At 35.6% G+C, this 16,274-nt stretch overlaps 2 protein-coding genes across 2 annotated transcripts; both read right to left on the bottom strand.

Moving 5' to 3' along the window:
- Positions 1–1,799: 1,799 nt before the first annotated feature.
- LOC107489501 (uncharacterized) lies at positions 1,800–2,198 on the bottom strand. The gene has a single exon (XM_016110256.1). It carries the CDS (start codon positions 2,196–2,198, stop codon positions 1,800–1,802), a length of 399 nt encoding a protein of 132 aa, XP_015965742.1.
- A 3,537-nt stretch (positions 2,199–5,735) lies between these two features.
- LOC107489502 (squamosa promoter-binding-like protein 6) lies at positions 5,736–9,516 on the bottom strand. The gene is made up of 4 exons (XM_016110258.3): positions 9,371–9,516; positions 8,054–8,752; positions 7,749–7,885; positions 5,736–6,363 (listed from the first exon to the last, which is right to left on the bottom strand). Exons 2-4 carry the CDS (start codon positions 8,707–8,709, stop codon positions 5,810–5,812), a joined length of 1,347 nt encoding a protein of 448 aa, XP_015965744.1. The 5' UTR covers positions 8,710–8,752; positions 9,371–9,516; the 3' UTR covers positions 5,736–5,809.
- Positions 9,517–16,274: the final 6,758 nt, after the last annotated feature.

The raw sequence follows: 16,274 nt of genomic DNA on the forward strand, positions 1-16,274 counted from the left end.
CCCTTGTGGAGGGCAGGGCAGGATTTGGTGCATGTTGGTGCGGCCTTGGTGCGGTCTGGTGCGACTTTGGTACGCAAAACGCTGCCCTGCCCGCGCCAAGGGCAGGGCAGGAACGGTTTGGTGCGCCAGGGTTGAGGAGCGCGCGCCAGATGCTGCCAGGACGAGAGTTTGGTGCGCCAGATTTCAAAGTTGGTGCGCCAGAATTTTGTGTGTGGTGCGCCAGTCCAATTGCTGCCCTGCCCGCGCCAAGGGCAGGGCAGAGTTGCCATGTTGCACGCCCGTGTTCGAACCTGGGCCGATGCAAACACGCTTCTTTTTCTCTTGGCTTTTTGGCACGCTAGTCACCCTTAGTCTTTGGCTTCCTCATGGTTCCTTGTTCGAACCTTGTAGCATGCATAGTTGATATTTTCCCCTTGATTTTCTTCCTCATAGAGCCCGATTCTGCCCTCCACAAGGGCAGGGCAATGTTCTCTTCCTCTTGGTTCCAAGGCACCATTTTGTGCTCTGCCCTTGGAGTGGGCAGGGCAGAGTTGCCTATGCTTGCTTGGTCACCTAATGCTGCCCTCTTAGAGGGCATTCTGCCCTTGTGGAGGGCAATGTTGCTTCCCCCATTGCAATGCGGCACGCTTCTCTCCTCTTTGGCCACGCTTTCCTTTTCTTGGGCTACGCTTCTTAGGCCACGCTTTTCATTTTCTTTTCTTTTCTTCACCTACAATAAACCAAACAACCACTCAAAGTATCACTAAATTCAAGAGGCTTATAAATCAATTAAAATGCAATTAAAATTAGCTTAAACCTCATAATTTAACATTAATTTCATGGTGGTTGCTTGATTTAGAGAAGTTATGCATTTTCACTCCAAATTACTTACTTAGGATGCAAGAAAGTGCATAAATGCTAACAAAACAAGTGAAATTAGCTTGAAAAATGGGTATATGATGACTTGTCATCACTCCCATTTTAGATGGTGTATTGACATCGTGGCACAACTTTTTACTACTTGCATTATTTTCGTCCTCCTCTGATCTTCTTTTAGACCCCAACACTGAACTGACTATACCCTTTCTTGCCAGGTGTTTCAAGTTCTTTCTTCTAATAGTCTTCTTACCATTTGTGTTAGTAGTTTCACTGCTCAAAACCCTGCCTTCCTCTATATTGAGCTTGATTGAATTTTCTGTATCAATAGTACCTTCTTTACCTCTTTGTTCGAATCTTTCCATACTGTCCGCACCATCCTCCTTTTCTCCTCTTTCCCCCTCTTGAGTTTCTTCCCTTCTTGGAACACTGCCTATTTCTCTAATTCGAGAGTTGCCAGGAACCGATAAACTAGCAAACCCTTTTATTAGGCTAATAAGAGTTGGTTTTTTGGTCTTGTGTTTTTCCTCCTCTGGATTTGCAGCAGCATTTGGGTTTTGGTTCTCCTTTTTCTGATCCACTCTCCACCTAGTCTGCTCAGCCCGAAGCCATGCCCCCCACATCTCCTCTCTATTTTCACTAGCTACTGAGGCTTCCAGGTAATTGCTGCATGTTCTAACTTCATGACTGATATATCCACAGTAATGACAAAAATTTCTAATCCTCTCGTACCGGAGATTTAATTCAGTCACTTTATTATTGCTGCCCACAATTTTGAGGCATCTTCATAAGGGTTTTGTGATATCCAGCAAAACCTGAATCTTGAGAATTCTCTCGTCTTTCCCTCGCATCGTGAACAGATCAACATCTAAGACCCTTTCCAACGCCTCCCCCGCCTTCTTTCCCAGATTTTTTGTTTTGCAATGCTCTGGGACTCCCCACAATTATACCCAGATAGGGACGTAAACGAACTCTTCTTCCTTTATCTGCATGTCTTCCTCCCATCTTCTCAGGTTCAAAATATAATTCTTAAATAGCCAAGGTGCTCCCTTTTCGACTCTAATCAAATCTATCTCTTTATCAAAGAAGAATTGAAAAACATTGTCTTCATGGTTCAAAACTTTAAATCCATCTGGTTGTCTCCAGATGGCTGTAAGAGCTGCTTCCAGAGTTCCAGAACTAAACCCTCTGTCCGCCAACAATTTGCCAACCAGACTTTTCGAACACTTCTCTACTCCTTCTTGTATATCTTCGTTATCAAATTTTACTACCGTCTCCTCCTCACTTTCTGCCGAAATAGGGTTAGACAGACCTGAAGGAAACGAGGCAGCAGGCGCTGCCATTGTTTGCCCAGATAGACCTAGTGAATGACTCACAAAATTAAGATTTCTCCTAAATCCTAGCAGAGCACTCAACAAACCCTAGACTCAGGACACGTTTTTTTCAGGAAAAATATATTGATTAAACTAACAGAATTTTTTTTTGTTCACTGATGAATTTTATTAATTAAATAAGTGTTAATAAAAAAAATAGTATTTGCATAAAAAATATTGTTACAATATATAGCTTTTGTTTTAAAAAAATTTAAATTTGTGTAATAAAATATATCTACGTTTTTTAAATATAATTATTTTACATTAATATTTAATTTTTCTTTAAAAAGCACTACAATTATAAGAAAATTAAATTTTGATGTAAAACTTTTGTTACAAATATAATATATTTGTTTTTTGTACAGACACCGGTATATCGCCTAGACATTTTTCTTTTGTGACTCATATCGCCTAGACTTATCTTTAAGTAATTGCTGAGTGTTAGACTAGGCTTTCATCTTAAACTAGAAAATCATTTTTCCTTTAAAAAAAAATATTGTATTATTCTGTTTTGTTCTTTCATAAAGTTTTGCATTATATTCTAGGTGAATATTCTTTTAGTAGTCTAGCTTCAAGCATTAAATAATATCAAAAGCTTTTCTTCCGAACCACTAGGAGTAAACTTTTTTGGTCAATGAGAACTAAAAAATTATAAAGCTGTGAATTCTTATTCTTGTATCTAATTGTTTAACTATTACACATAAAGTATGTGTCATAGAACGTTCAATGTGATTTATTCACAAGTCTTGAGTAAATACAAAAAAGGGGGAAAAAATACATGTTTGAAGTTAGAATAAAGTATCTAATTAAATCAAACGAACTCGGACAATGACACAAAATAAATAATTTCGGCATGATGCCCACACACCGTACCACCCACCAAAACAAAACTTTATTCATGATATTTTTACATGTATGTATAAAGGGTTATGAAAAAAATTGTAAAATGATTAAGTGAGGAATTAATTATTTTTAAATTAAAATAACAAAATTTATATATTATAAAAAATTATAAATTTAATAATTAATTAATTTTTTATTTTATGACTTTATTAATCTTTTTATTTTAAAAAATCTAAATTCATGGACAAACTCCTCAAGCAATACGACATGGGGCAACGTGTCATATTTCTTTATTAACATTTTTTTTATCTACTAACCAGTGAGTCATATGCTCTGTTCAGATTTAGATTTAAATTAGCATTTGAAAAAAGTCAAAAAATTGATGCTGTTTTATTTTTAATTTAATTTTAAACGCTTCCACTGGTCACTATAACTTTTCTTGTTAAACTATTAGATAGCAAAAAAACTAGCAGCCTGGTAGAGAAGAAAAATTACATTTGCCTAAATTTTAAACCCTAAACTCTAAATTTTAAATTTTTAAATAAAATTTAATACCACAATAGATTAATCTTTAACTTGTAGGATTAAAAATACCGTAAAAAATCAAATAAAAAAATTTATTGTAAAACAAGAAGTTCTTAAAATTTAAAAAAAATGAAGATCTAATCACTAATAAATAAATTAAGATAATAAATTCATACATAATACAAATTATAAAAGTAAAGATAATTAAATATTTTTTATTTTATTAATTTTTTACTGTAAATAATCTTTATTAATAGTATTTTAGTCGATATATAGACAATTTAATAAAAGAGATATAAAATATAATAATTCGTGTGTTTTGTTTATCTGTATTTATAGGTTGTATAAGATAGATAAAAATTATATTATTTATGTGTATTTGTATACAGAAAAATTAATAGTTAAAAAGTCAGTTTGTTAATTAATTATTGATCAAGATATCTACCTTCTAGAAATTTTGATATTGATAAAGGTATAATCATATGAAATGTCATATTTAATATTACCTATTATTGTGAAGGAAGCTTATTTTTCCTAAATATATTATTGAGATTCTTTGGTAGGTATATGTATAGACTAGACCGACCACACGTGAACTTGGGTGCTCAGAATATTATTTAGAATTCATGATTATATATTGCAACCATTATGTGCTTTGTGATGATGGAATCCATTTACAAGAAGATCAACTTGCACTGCATGCAAATTTTAAAAAACAAGACAGTGGTTGGTGTTACTTCTGGGAATTTTGTGGCTTTATTCATTAAGTTTCTATTCTATCAATCTATCTATTTGAGTTGGCTATATAACCTAAGCCTAATTTCTTATGCCAGTGGTTAGGCTGTAAAGGAGATTCCCTCACTTCAGATACACAAAAATGGTAACCCACTTGTAACAATTTCTTTCTATTTTGGCTTGGTCAAGAACACCCCAATTAAACTTTAGGAGACCATTAAAAAACTTCATTAAATAAGCCTTTGGTTTCAGTAAAACATATGCTTTTGTTTTCATCGCTTTAATTTTTTTGTTTCAGCTTTGGATTTTGCTATTTATTTGTTTAGTTAACTTCTTGCATCAGGTTTTTGGGTTGATATTATGAGATAGCAATAATTAACATTTAACTTGTCACACCAATATTTAGTGATGGGTACTATAAAAGTGTATAAAGTATGCCGAAAGAGTAAAATTAAATAACGTGTGTTATGGGTATCACCACTTAAAAATATTATTTAAATAAAATATAATTGCAGATATATTATACACCCTTTTTATATTATTATTATGTATTGAGTATTGGCCATATTCAATTTAACAAAATAAATTAATGTTAAGAACTAAAATAAGATTTTCAAGACAAGAATTTAAATAGAGGGACCTAAAAAAAGGAAAGTATTTTTATGAATTAAAAGGTTATTTAAACCCTCGAAGAAAAACAAAAGGTGGCACCAGCCTTAAAGTATATATAACAAAACATTAATGCTGGAGTATAATTATATTATATTATTTTATTATTTAAAAAAGAAATGTGTTTGAAAAACTTATCCAGTCTTAAACATGGTTATCTTTTTCCCTTGGACCAGCGAGGAGCCAACTAACAGAAAAAAGAACCTTAAATTATAAAGTTGAGTCAGCATCAATCATATTTATTTATATATACTTCTGTTGTGTACTGATTCTATTTTGCATCTTATTCAGTCTCCTCGAATGTACCTTCCCAACTATACTCAACAGGTTTTTTTTTAAGTCCATGAAAATAGTCAAAATAAATATATATATCTTTTATTGTGTATTTTTACTTTTTCAAAAATATTAAAATAAAACAGATAAACCAAACATGCCCTAGGGTTGATAATTATTTGAAAGTTTCTTGTGGAACATAATCTGGCTTAGTGGCATATTGCATGAAATGAAATGAAAAGCCTAAGACTACAAAAACATAATGTTAATAATATTCATTTAAAACTCATTTTGCTCCCACGCCAACCATTTGATGGAAGTTCACTAAACAATAATCGGAAACAATTCAATTCCTACCACAGTAATCAATGTGAAATCTATTAACATGGTTAGCTAAAATATCTGCAACATCTACCTATCACTTTCTAAAATTTAAACTATGACATTAGTGCATCAATTCAATGAGAAAAAAGGGCCATGAAAACACTCAATAAATTGGATTATGTTAATAACACTTGAGGGTTAAAAGAAGCCTTTTACAATGCTGGGAAACAAGAGTTCTCATTTTCCCACTTTACCAAAACAGAATTTCTCTTCTGCTCTACCCTTTCAAGATTGGATGATAACTGGAATAAGTCCACAGTGGATCCATGTTCCAAGGGCGAACAAATGTCATCACTACTGGCTCGATGATCAGGGTGGCCGGCATCAGAAAGCATTGCCGATTCACTCTTGATAAATTCTTTATGGTTCATCTCGCACGGAAAGGACTCGTCCACAACGTATTTACCCTCATTGCTTATATCCAAAGGCATTTCAGAGATGCTGTGAAAACTAAAGGAGCTGGCTAAAGGATTTTCTTCTGAGGGGCGCGATGGAATCTGTGACTGAGCTGACAGAAGAGAGAGAGCACGGCTAGATAACTCCTGACCATGCGCGACCGGTGCTGCGAATTGAGGGCTGAAAATAAACTCCTCTTCTAATTTGACATTGCCATTCTGAGAGATTTTATCATACTTGCCACTTCGAAATATGTCTGGAAATGAAAATTGTGGCCTCTTTTGTAAGGAAGACTCCATATATCTTGCACCTGCAAACACATTTGGCGTAAAGAGAACCAAGTTGTTAGACTCTTTTCGTCAGAAAACAAAGATCTCAGAGCGATTTTTCCAATTATCCTCTTAAAAGCTAGTCGACAAGAGTAAAAATTATGCACAGATATTATATAATATATCTTAACTACAGCATCTTCAATCCTTAATCCCTTGTTTAGTAAAACATTTATTAATCTTTATTTTACCATTCTTGAAACTATGAATTGAACTAATCTTTAAAATACTAGAGGAAATGCAAAACACATAATTGCATAACTAAAAAAATCACACACACTTGTTAAGTGGTCCACATCATTCACCGGGACCACGGTAACTAAGAGGATAGAGAGATAACATATTTTAAAGAATCTATAAGTGCTTCTTTTGTCTGATATATTTTATAAAAGAAACAAAAGAAACTAAAATAAAATAAAGATTTGAAAACCGAAATGCCGTCTTTTCTAAAACGAAGGGACTTTAAATTTAGTTCATGACAGGAATTGTATCATTTTGAAAATTGCTTTGATGTTGCCAAAACTTCATTGGGCAGGGAGCATAAAAGAATGAATGCAGCCAATTCAATCACCTTATGCCAGAGTTGACTCAAATTTCTTATAGTTTTGGCACGACACATTTCACTATCTTATGGAGATGACTTCATTGTCATTACAGAATATTTCATTAAAAAATTACAGAATAAATTATCACACATATATGATCAAACATATATTATCAATTTAGTGATGTAAGATTTGACAAATGACATAACTTATAGTGATAAAAATGCATGATATTATAGTATATGCCCAAAGACACCTAACATAAAATGCCAAAACTGATTTATACTTGTACCCTGAGGATCTGGGAAAGAGATTTTTACGCTTGTAGACAAATATAATAACCATAAACAAAAGTGCATGGACGAACATAACTAAATAAGCAAAAGAGTAAATGACAAAATACAGCAGTTTTCAAATTGATTTTTAACTAACTAAGAATAAATTAAATCTTTGTTATATAGGAAGTCCTTCTCTATGTATAGGTATAGGTATACACGTAGTTGTACCTTCAAATCTTAAGCAATATGGTTACAATTTATGAATACCTTCTGATGTAGAAAGTTTGTAATTGTGAACTATAATGGAAAAATTCAACCATGCTACGAGTATACTAAAACTCAACCACCAAATCAGTTATCTATACAGAATACATGTTGACCAGCACATGTATTTAGACACAAACACATGAAGAAAGCAAGACATCCTATATGCGTATCAGCGTATCTAATCTAGTGTGCTAACTTCCCAAGATTGCACTCATAAGGGCTGAGATATGGTGTGGCAAAACATATTCTGTTAATATTCTGTTAGGATTTTATTACCTTGATGCGAATGAAGTATCTTATGCTGTTTACTAGTCATATAATCAAACTGAGGTTTCCTTCGCCGTTCATTGTGTCCTGCTAGACGCCTGCGACAGCTGCGCTTACCATCATCAAACTCAGCTAACAATTGGAACCTAATATAAGAACGAAAACAAGTTTGATTCAATCAATAGAAAATGATCAAAGTTCAATCTGCAAAAACTAAACTCAAAACCAAGATATTTCAACTGAAAGGCATTAGGCAGTTCATCTATGACAAATAATGTACAATTATTAAATAAAGGAATCCAAAATTTACTGACCTGCTGCATTGCTGACAAAATCTCTGTTCAATACCGTTAACAATAACTTTAGCTGTCTTGGAATGAACATCACAAACCTTGTGCCTTTTGTGGTAATCTTTTGAGGAACTAAGATCCATGTTACAACCATAAACTTGACATACAGGAGTCTGATTCGGCGAGCATGAAGTGCGAGCTCTCTTTGCCAGTGTGGTCGGACTTGGTTGTTGCATTGGTATTAAAGTGAACCCTTCATTTCCAACTTTATCATTGCTTGCAGCTTGACAATCTGCTATTCTCCCTAGCTTCAGATCGATCAATGACGTATCTTGAGCCTTCAATTCACCTAAAGAACTCAAATGCTTTGACTCGGATTCTTCTTCCCCAAGAGAAGAATCCAAGTCAATAACTTGAGCAGAGGTATTCCCTCTTCTACTCAAATTACTATCTAGCTCGAAGGGCTTTCGGAACAAATCCGGGAACCCCAAGTCTACGAATTCCATGCTCCTAACTACCTCTCTTTCCGAATTGAAACCGCCTCTCTCGAAGTTACAAGAGGCTTTGTTGTCCCATTCAGTCATTGCCTTTCTACTTCTCACAAAAGCATCAAGTGAAAAATCCATTTCATCAGAAAACAAATATCCTTTCTCATCAGGAACATAACTCCAAGGTTCCATTATTGAATTGAAGTTGTAGAAGCTATGGAATATTGAAGAAATCCTACTCCACAACACAAATAAAAATAAATTATTCCTTTGCTTAAATCAAAGTGTATATTGAATTATTGACAGCAAAATCAGGCATAAACAGAAAGTTAATAAAAGCATCAAGCACAAGGAAAATAATGAAAGTAGTAATAACAATTTTCCTGATACAAATGCGTAAACAAGAACTTTAACCCCATAAGAGAAAAAAAAACTCAGATCCCACTTTCTTAATTAAACGATGCCAAAAACAGCATCCAAAAATCACAAGCTTTTCGAACTGTGCCAAGGAACCACGAAGATTGAAACCCAGATTATAGGAGTAGAATCATGTCTTTCAAGTTCAAAGCCTTATCGCATTAATGAAAGGATAAAAATGCTGGAAGCTAAAACCGTTCAGCTGAATAAGAAAGAAAGAAAGAAAGAAAGGAAGGAAGAAAGGAAGAAAAACCAGAAAATAAGTAGAATTAAATGAAAAAAATAATGTTCCCATGAAAGAAGCAGGCATAAAGGAATATATCACTAAATTCAATATGCTATGCTAGGATTCTATATGTTCGATCAATACAGTTTCATTGAAAGGAAACCAAACAGCAAAAACATTAAAAATTAAAAAAGCTATCTTTGAAGTAACCTGAGAGATGGGGTGGCACCCTGTGAGTGGTTTTGGGCACAGCAGAGAGAGAGAGAGTTATTTTTTGCTTTTGGGGTTCGGAATAGTGAGTGGAAACGCTGAAGAAGTGGAGGGAGTAGCGTGAGTCAACATGATTTCTTCTACCAAATGCGACAAAGGCATTGTCGTTGAATGTTAAGGGTCTCTTTTAGTAGCATTTGAGACACCAATTGACACTTCATAGAATTTTTTATTTAAATAAATTTAAAATTGTATTTTATTTACTGAAATGAATAATTTTAAAAATTATTATGAAAATACGTAGGATGGTTTCTCTCGTTTACAGTATAAATGAGATAAGTTTACACGTATCTCGTATACACTTTAAACGAAATAAGAGAATGCGAGTAGTACGTGTATATCTCGTTTACAGTGTAAATAAGATATATGTAAACTTAGCTTGTTTACACTATAAACGAGATATGTGGTAAATTATAATGTTTACGGTATAAACGAGATATAGTAAGACAAATTTTCAATAGTTATAAAAAGATATGCAACCCTTAGCATTCTCCACACTCATTTTTTATATCTTTTTGTCCTCCGTTTTTCTTCCAAAAAATAGGAAAAAATGTCCAGTAGTAGCAGATATATAGTTGTCTGTGTGTATCTCAATTGTCATATGAGAAACAGTGATAATGTGGTAATATTTGAGTGTGATAATTCGTTACTGTTACGCACTCGGCGAGTAAGTTCCTTATCAGAGTTGAAGAGTCTGATATTGAGTAACCTTGGTGGTGTAAGGAGAAAAGAGATTGAAAGGGTAGGGTAGAGGTTGCTAGCACCATTGGAAAACAGAAGTTTTCAGTTTCGTTTGTTTCGGCTCCAGGGCGATGAACATGTGCACCTCATGTTTGACATCCATGGGAGAATCATGTCAAAACAAGTGATGGAGCTTTCCGCCGAGGTTGGTGATGTTGGTGGCGGTGGATCCGTCTACTTGACCATTGTGCAGGATGACCTACCTCTCGCACCACCCCCAATTCATGTTGCTAGTCCAGTGGAAGACATGGACGTAGATGATGAAGACTCCGACGAAGAGTATGTTGTGAATAGCAATGAGAGTGGTTCTTCTGAAGATGATGAGGAGGAGGAGTTCGTACCAGAGACGCCGCGGAGGCAGTGGTGCACTATGTTTTGCCTCCCCTTCCCCCTCCCCCCTGATTCTGGCACTATTAGATGTACCAAGTCACTATCATGCATTGGATCTGGATGCGATGCATGAAAAATCTCCGTTTTCCAACACTGAAAAAGATTATTACAACCTAGACTATGGTATGGAATTTGGGGTCAGCCACAGATTCAAAATCAGAGATGTAGGGATGTAGGGTGTGAAGAACTATAACGTTCACAGAAGTACTGAGTATCGAGTGGTCGAATCGAATCGATTAAAGTACATGTGCACTGCTGCCAAGCTGCAACTGGATGTCCATGGAGTTTCTGTGTAGCCACCCGACAGAACATCAGATACTAGTGAGGTCAAGTTTAATTGTTGCATATTTACTAATTGATTATTGTTATATTTGGTGTAGCTTTTAACCATGAATGTTTTTTTTCGTTAGGGAGGTCCGGAGGGTTAGTGGAGTGTATACGTGTTTAGCACCCACCATATCCCAAGACCATCAACAGTTGAACAGCAGCCTCATCTGCAATGTCATCCTGTCGTTGATACAGTCCAACCCATCCGTTAGCATCCCTGTCCTACAGGGTGCAGTTCGGCAAAATCTATCAGTCCAAACCCTCGTATAGAAAAGTTTGGATGGCGAAGCAAAAGGCGATTATGCAAATATCCAGGGATTGGGAGGAGTCATACAATAAGGTGTCGAAGCTGCTACAAGCACTACAGAGTTGTTGTCCCAGATCAATATGTGACTTCAGGGCCTTACCCTACTATGATGAGCACCTTATGGTCCGCAACTATTGATGGGCGAAAATCGAATTCCGCACAACTAACTGGCAAGTGTATCGGGTCGTATCAAGTAGTAAAACTCACAAAAGTAAGGTCAATCCCATAGGGATTGATGGATCAAGAAATTTTAGTTGGTTGATGAGTCTAGTCAAGCTAACAGTTGGTGATTTGAGTGAAAATTGATTAAAAGAAAGTAAATTGCAAGAAATGAAAGTGCTGAAAGTAAATTGGCAGAAACTTAAATGGCAAGAAAAGTAAATTGCTGAAACTTAAAGAGCAAGAAACTAAAAGAGCTGAAACTTAAATTGCAAGAAATGTAAATAACTGAATCTTAAAGTGCAAGAAATTTAATTGCAGAATCTAAATTGCAATGAAAATTAAATTGCATGAATATTAAAGGGAATTGGGTGCAGGGGATCAAAACAGCAGTAACAGATTAAAGTAAATTCAAAGAGATCTAAATTGAATAAATTCAAAGAAAATTATTCAACAGGGATTGGAGATATCATAATCCATCTTGAATCAATTGATTCTCAACTTCTTTCTCAATCATATGAGTATATCTATGACGGATTGAAATTTATTGGATCCCAATTCCTTGGAAATCCAATCTCTCTAATCACAATCAATCTTGCCAATTTCTTGATCTAATTGTCATGAGATGAGTTAGAGCATATTCTCTTATCCATAAGCCACACAAGTTCTCAAAACCTCAATTCCTCCCGAATGGTGTTGGTTAGGAGAATTGTGAAGGATATAGCTCCAATTCTAATGTAGGTGATTTCCCTTTCGAGGCTCACACCCACATTCAGTTGAATTAAACCCCCTTCCAGAGTGAATAATTCACAATCAAAATAAAAGATATCCTATAGCTACCCAAGCGGATTGAGAAGAAGAAGAATTTCATTGATTCATTGTGATTACAATAGAGCTCCTCCCCCTAATGAATTTGGAGTTTAGTTCATCATTGCACAAGTAAAAATAAAGAAAGTGCAGAAAAAAGATACAAAGAAAATTGAGTGCAGAGTTTCCCAATTGGGATCCTGACTCTCTAGCTTTTCAGATCTGCTAGCCTTTCTTCCTAAATCAAATTCTTCTCTATTTATACACTTTTCAATTCAGTCTTCAAATCCTTGGATTGGGCTTTTTGGCCTTTGTTGAAGCAAGCTAGAATGGGTCTCAGTGATATTGAAGAGGGGCAATTGGCAATTCATGTTTTTTATCTGCATGGGTGCTCAATTTCACTAAAGCTGATGTCAACGTTGGTGCTCAACGTTTTCCAAAAAACATTGAGTCAAACATTTGGCTTGAGAAAAGATTTTGAAAGGAATGAGCGTTGGTGCCAACGTTTGACTCAACATTGGTGCACCAACGTTTTTCAACCCACGCGTGCGCGTCTCCCACGCATACGTGTCAAACAGTGTTTTGCGCGTGTACATCGCTCACGCGTTTGTGTGATTGGCCAAAATTTGCATCCACGCGTACGCGTAACCCACGCGTACGCGTCGATGTGATTTTTCCAACTCCAATTTTTGGCTTCTTATCAAGAATGTTGGAGGCAGTGTTTGAGGCAACGTTGGACCTCCAACATTTGCTTAGTCACACGTACGCGTTGGTGCGGTATTTTATAACCCACACTACTAACCGACAAGTGCACCGGGTCGTACCAAGTAATACCTTACATAAGTAAGGGTCGATCCCACGAGGATTGATGGATTAAGCAACAATAGCGTTTGATAGGGTTAGTTAGGCAAGCATAAAATGGTTTTGAGATATTCAAAGAGCATTAAACAGCAAATTTGGATTATTAAAGACAGACGAATAAATAAGTTGGGAATAATATAATGAGAAGATAGCTAAGGTTTCAGAGTTATCTATTTTTCCGGATTAACTTTTACTACTAATTAATTTAATCATGCAAGATTTAATTTCATGGCAAACTACATGTGACTAGGCCCTAATTCCTTAGACCTTCCTAGTCTCCTCTAAAATTCATTAACTGCCAATTCCTTGGTCAATTAATTCCAAATAGAGGGTGATGATCAATTTCTAGTTTATATGCCAAAAGAATCCTAATTATCCACAAATAAAGGGATTATATGTCACATATCCCGTTAAATACAAACAATTAAAAATTCAGTATAATATGTTTTCAAGATGTTGTTTAAGTAAAGAGCTTTTCCAAGTTTTACAATAACTTAATTAGAACATGGGTCATACTTCCGTTCCACCCACATTCATAAAATAAAGAACAAAAATAATTATTAAAATATAAATCAAGACATGAATTAAATTAAAAAGATCAAACGAATCAATCCATGAAAATAGACAATGCTCCTAACCTTAACAATGGAGGATTAGTTGCTCATGGTTCAGAGAATAAAACTAAGGGTTCTGGTAAAAAAATGTATCTCCCTGTCTAAATGTACAAAGTTCCTATTTATTACTAATCCTAATTAATTTAAAAATCTAATTTCTAAGACTAAAAATTAAAAATAATATCTTTTCCTAAAAAAAATAAGATTTGAATTTAAATTTGAATTAATTAACAGATCATCAGTTGATGGGTGGAGACCACTTGATTTGTCTATCCTGCAGCTTTTAATATGTGTTTTCTGGGCTGGAAACTGGGTTAAAATAGCCCAGAATTCGCCCCCAGCGTCATTTGTATTTTTGCCGATCACGTATGTGACGCGTCAGCGTCGTCCACACATTCGCGTCATTTGTGCATATTCCAGTCCACGCGTTCACATCAGGAACGCGATCGCATTATTGCAATTTCTCCATTCCGCGCGGTCGCGTGAGCCATGCGTCCGTGTCGGTCTTCGCTGGTCATCTCTTTGGTTTCTTCTTTTTCTCTGCAGAAACTTCATCAAATCCCTCCGAATGCTACTTAAAATAAATAAAATTGCACAAAACTCAAAATAGCATCCATAGTGGCTAAAATATAATTAATTCTTAATTAAACTCAACAAATTAGATGCAAATTCACTAGGAAAAGATAGATAAGATGCTCACGTGTCACAACACCAAACTTAAACTGTTGCTTGTCCTCAAGCAACCAAAACAAATATAGGCTTGGGATGTGAATTTGCATGAGAATGAGAGTTCGATTAAGCTCATGTCTCTTTTTATAGTGGGGTTTATAACTGTAATTCTGAATAGGTTTGGCATCTCACTCTCCTTTAAATCAGAAGAATGTTAATATCATTCGGAATTAGAATCTGGATAATATTATGAATTCTCTGATCTTTACATTTCAGTTTAATCCTTGAACACAGCAACATTTACTTTAATTTATTTTTCTTTGGTGCTTTACACCTTGAGCCTAGCCGTGACCTTAAATGTTTTGTTTCAAGAGTTACTTGACACAGAAACACCACAAGCACTTAACTGGGGAACTCCCTTTGAGTCCTGGTTTTTCTTTCAGTTACTCCCAGACAGTGGTGCTCAAAGCCTTTGACATACTCTGTTAAATGCACTTGGTCTCGACTTAAGTGTTCTATCTCAAGGATTACTTGACACAATCACACCACAAGCATGTGACTAGGGAAACAACTCTTTGAGATTTTAATCATGTCTGACCTCCCTAGTCATTGATGCTCAGAGCCTTGGACCTTGCTTTTATTATTATTTATTTATTTATTATTAATTTTTTCTTTCTTTTGCTGTTTCTTTTGCTTCAAGGATTAAATTTTTGTGTATTTCAGAGAAGTCATAATAATTCTCTAAATTTCTATTCCTTATACATCAACATCCCTTGATTCAAATTCAAATATGCACTGTTCAGATCATGCATCCAAAAATTACAGAAAATACCACCACATTTAAGTAAATAAGACTATTCTTAAGATTAACTCAATTTCTCATGCAATACATCACTTCTTTTTCTTTTCTTTTCAGATTCAAGTTCAGTGAGTGGTACATGAAACATCTTTTCAACATAAAAAAAAAGAAAACTAAACTAGTCCTAAGATTCTAACTAATAAAGGATCATGCAACAAACAAAGCAAAATAGTAGAAAGTCGGAACATAACATAGAAAAAGAGGGGGGAATAAAAGATGAAAGGAACTCAACCACCTTAGTTATCCTAGCCGTCACTTTATTTTTCAGGTTGTGTTCCTCAGTGAAGATGATTCGCTTCCCTTTTGTGCCGTAGGAATAAACGGAAAACTTCTAAACAAAGCGTCAACACCAAACTTAAAGTTTTGCTTGTCCTCAAGCAAAGAAGAACTGAAAACAGAAAGAGGTAAATTATTATGAAGAAAGAAAAAGAAGAGGGTAAAAGAATAAGTGAGAATAAGGATTGGGAGAGAGAGAGAAAGAAAATTGGGTGGCGCACGTGACGTGTTCGCGTACGGCATGCGATCACGTACGTCGCGCATTTTTCATAATGATGCGTTAGCGTCAGGCATGCGTCCGCGTGCCATGGATTTTGTGCGATTCGTGCGAAGCCAACCGCACGCCCGCGCGACTTTCTATTCGCATGACTTGGGAGCCAAATTTTCATACGACGCGCTCACGTCATGCACGCGCTCGCGTGGATGGCCATATGTGCAACTGACGCGAACGCGTCAGTCACGCGTTTGCGTGTTCTAACTTGTGCTTTTAGCACACTTTTTGCCCCAAGCCAGCACAACTCTCTGCCCAAACACTCTTTGACGTCGAATTTGCAGGTCATGCATTTGCGTCATTGACGCGCACGCGTGAATGGCGAAAATCACAAATGACGCGCACGCGTGAGGTACACGGACGCGTCGGTTGTTTGTTCTAAAGGCTTGGTTTTGGCGCCATTCACGCTCAACTCTCTGCCAAATTTTATTTTTCACTTACACAAAATCGACGCATTCGCGTCTGTGACGCTTGCGCATCGTATGCGCTTTTTTTTTTGAGCTCGAGATGTTCAGTTCCTGTGAAAAAATAGCTGCATGATCAAAAAATTAGTAAATACTCAG

Source organism: Arachis duranensis, chromosome 5 (assembly GCF_000817695.3).
Source record: "Arachis duranensis cultivar V14167 chromosome 5, aradu.V14167.gnm2.J7QH, whole genome shotgun sequence".
In the NCBI taxonomy this organism is placed as follows: Eukaryota; Viridiplantae; Streptophyta; class Magnoliopsida; order Fabales; family Fabaceae; genus Arachis; species Arachis duranensis.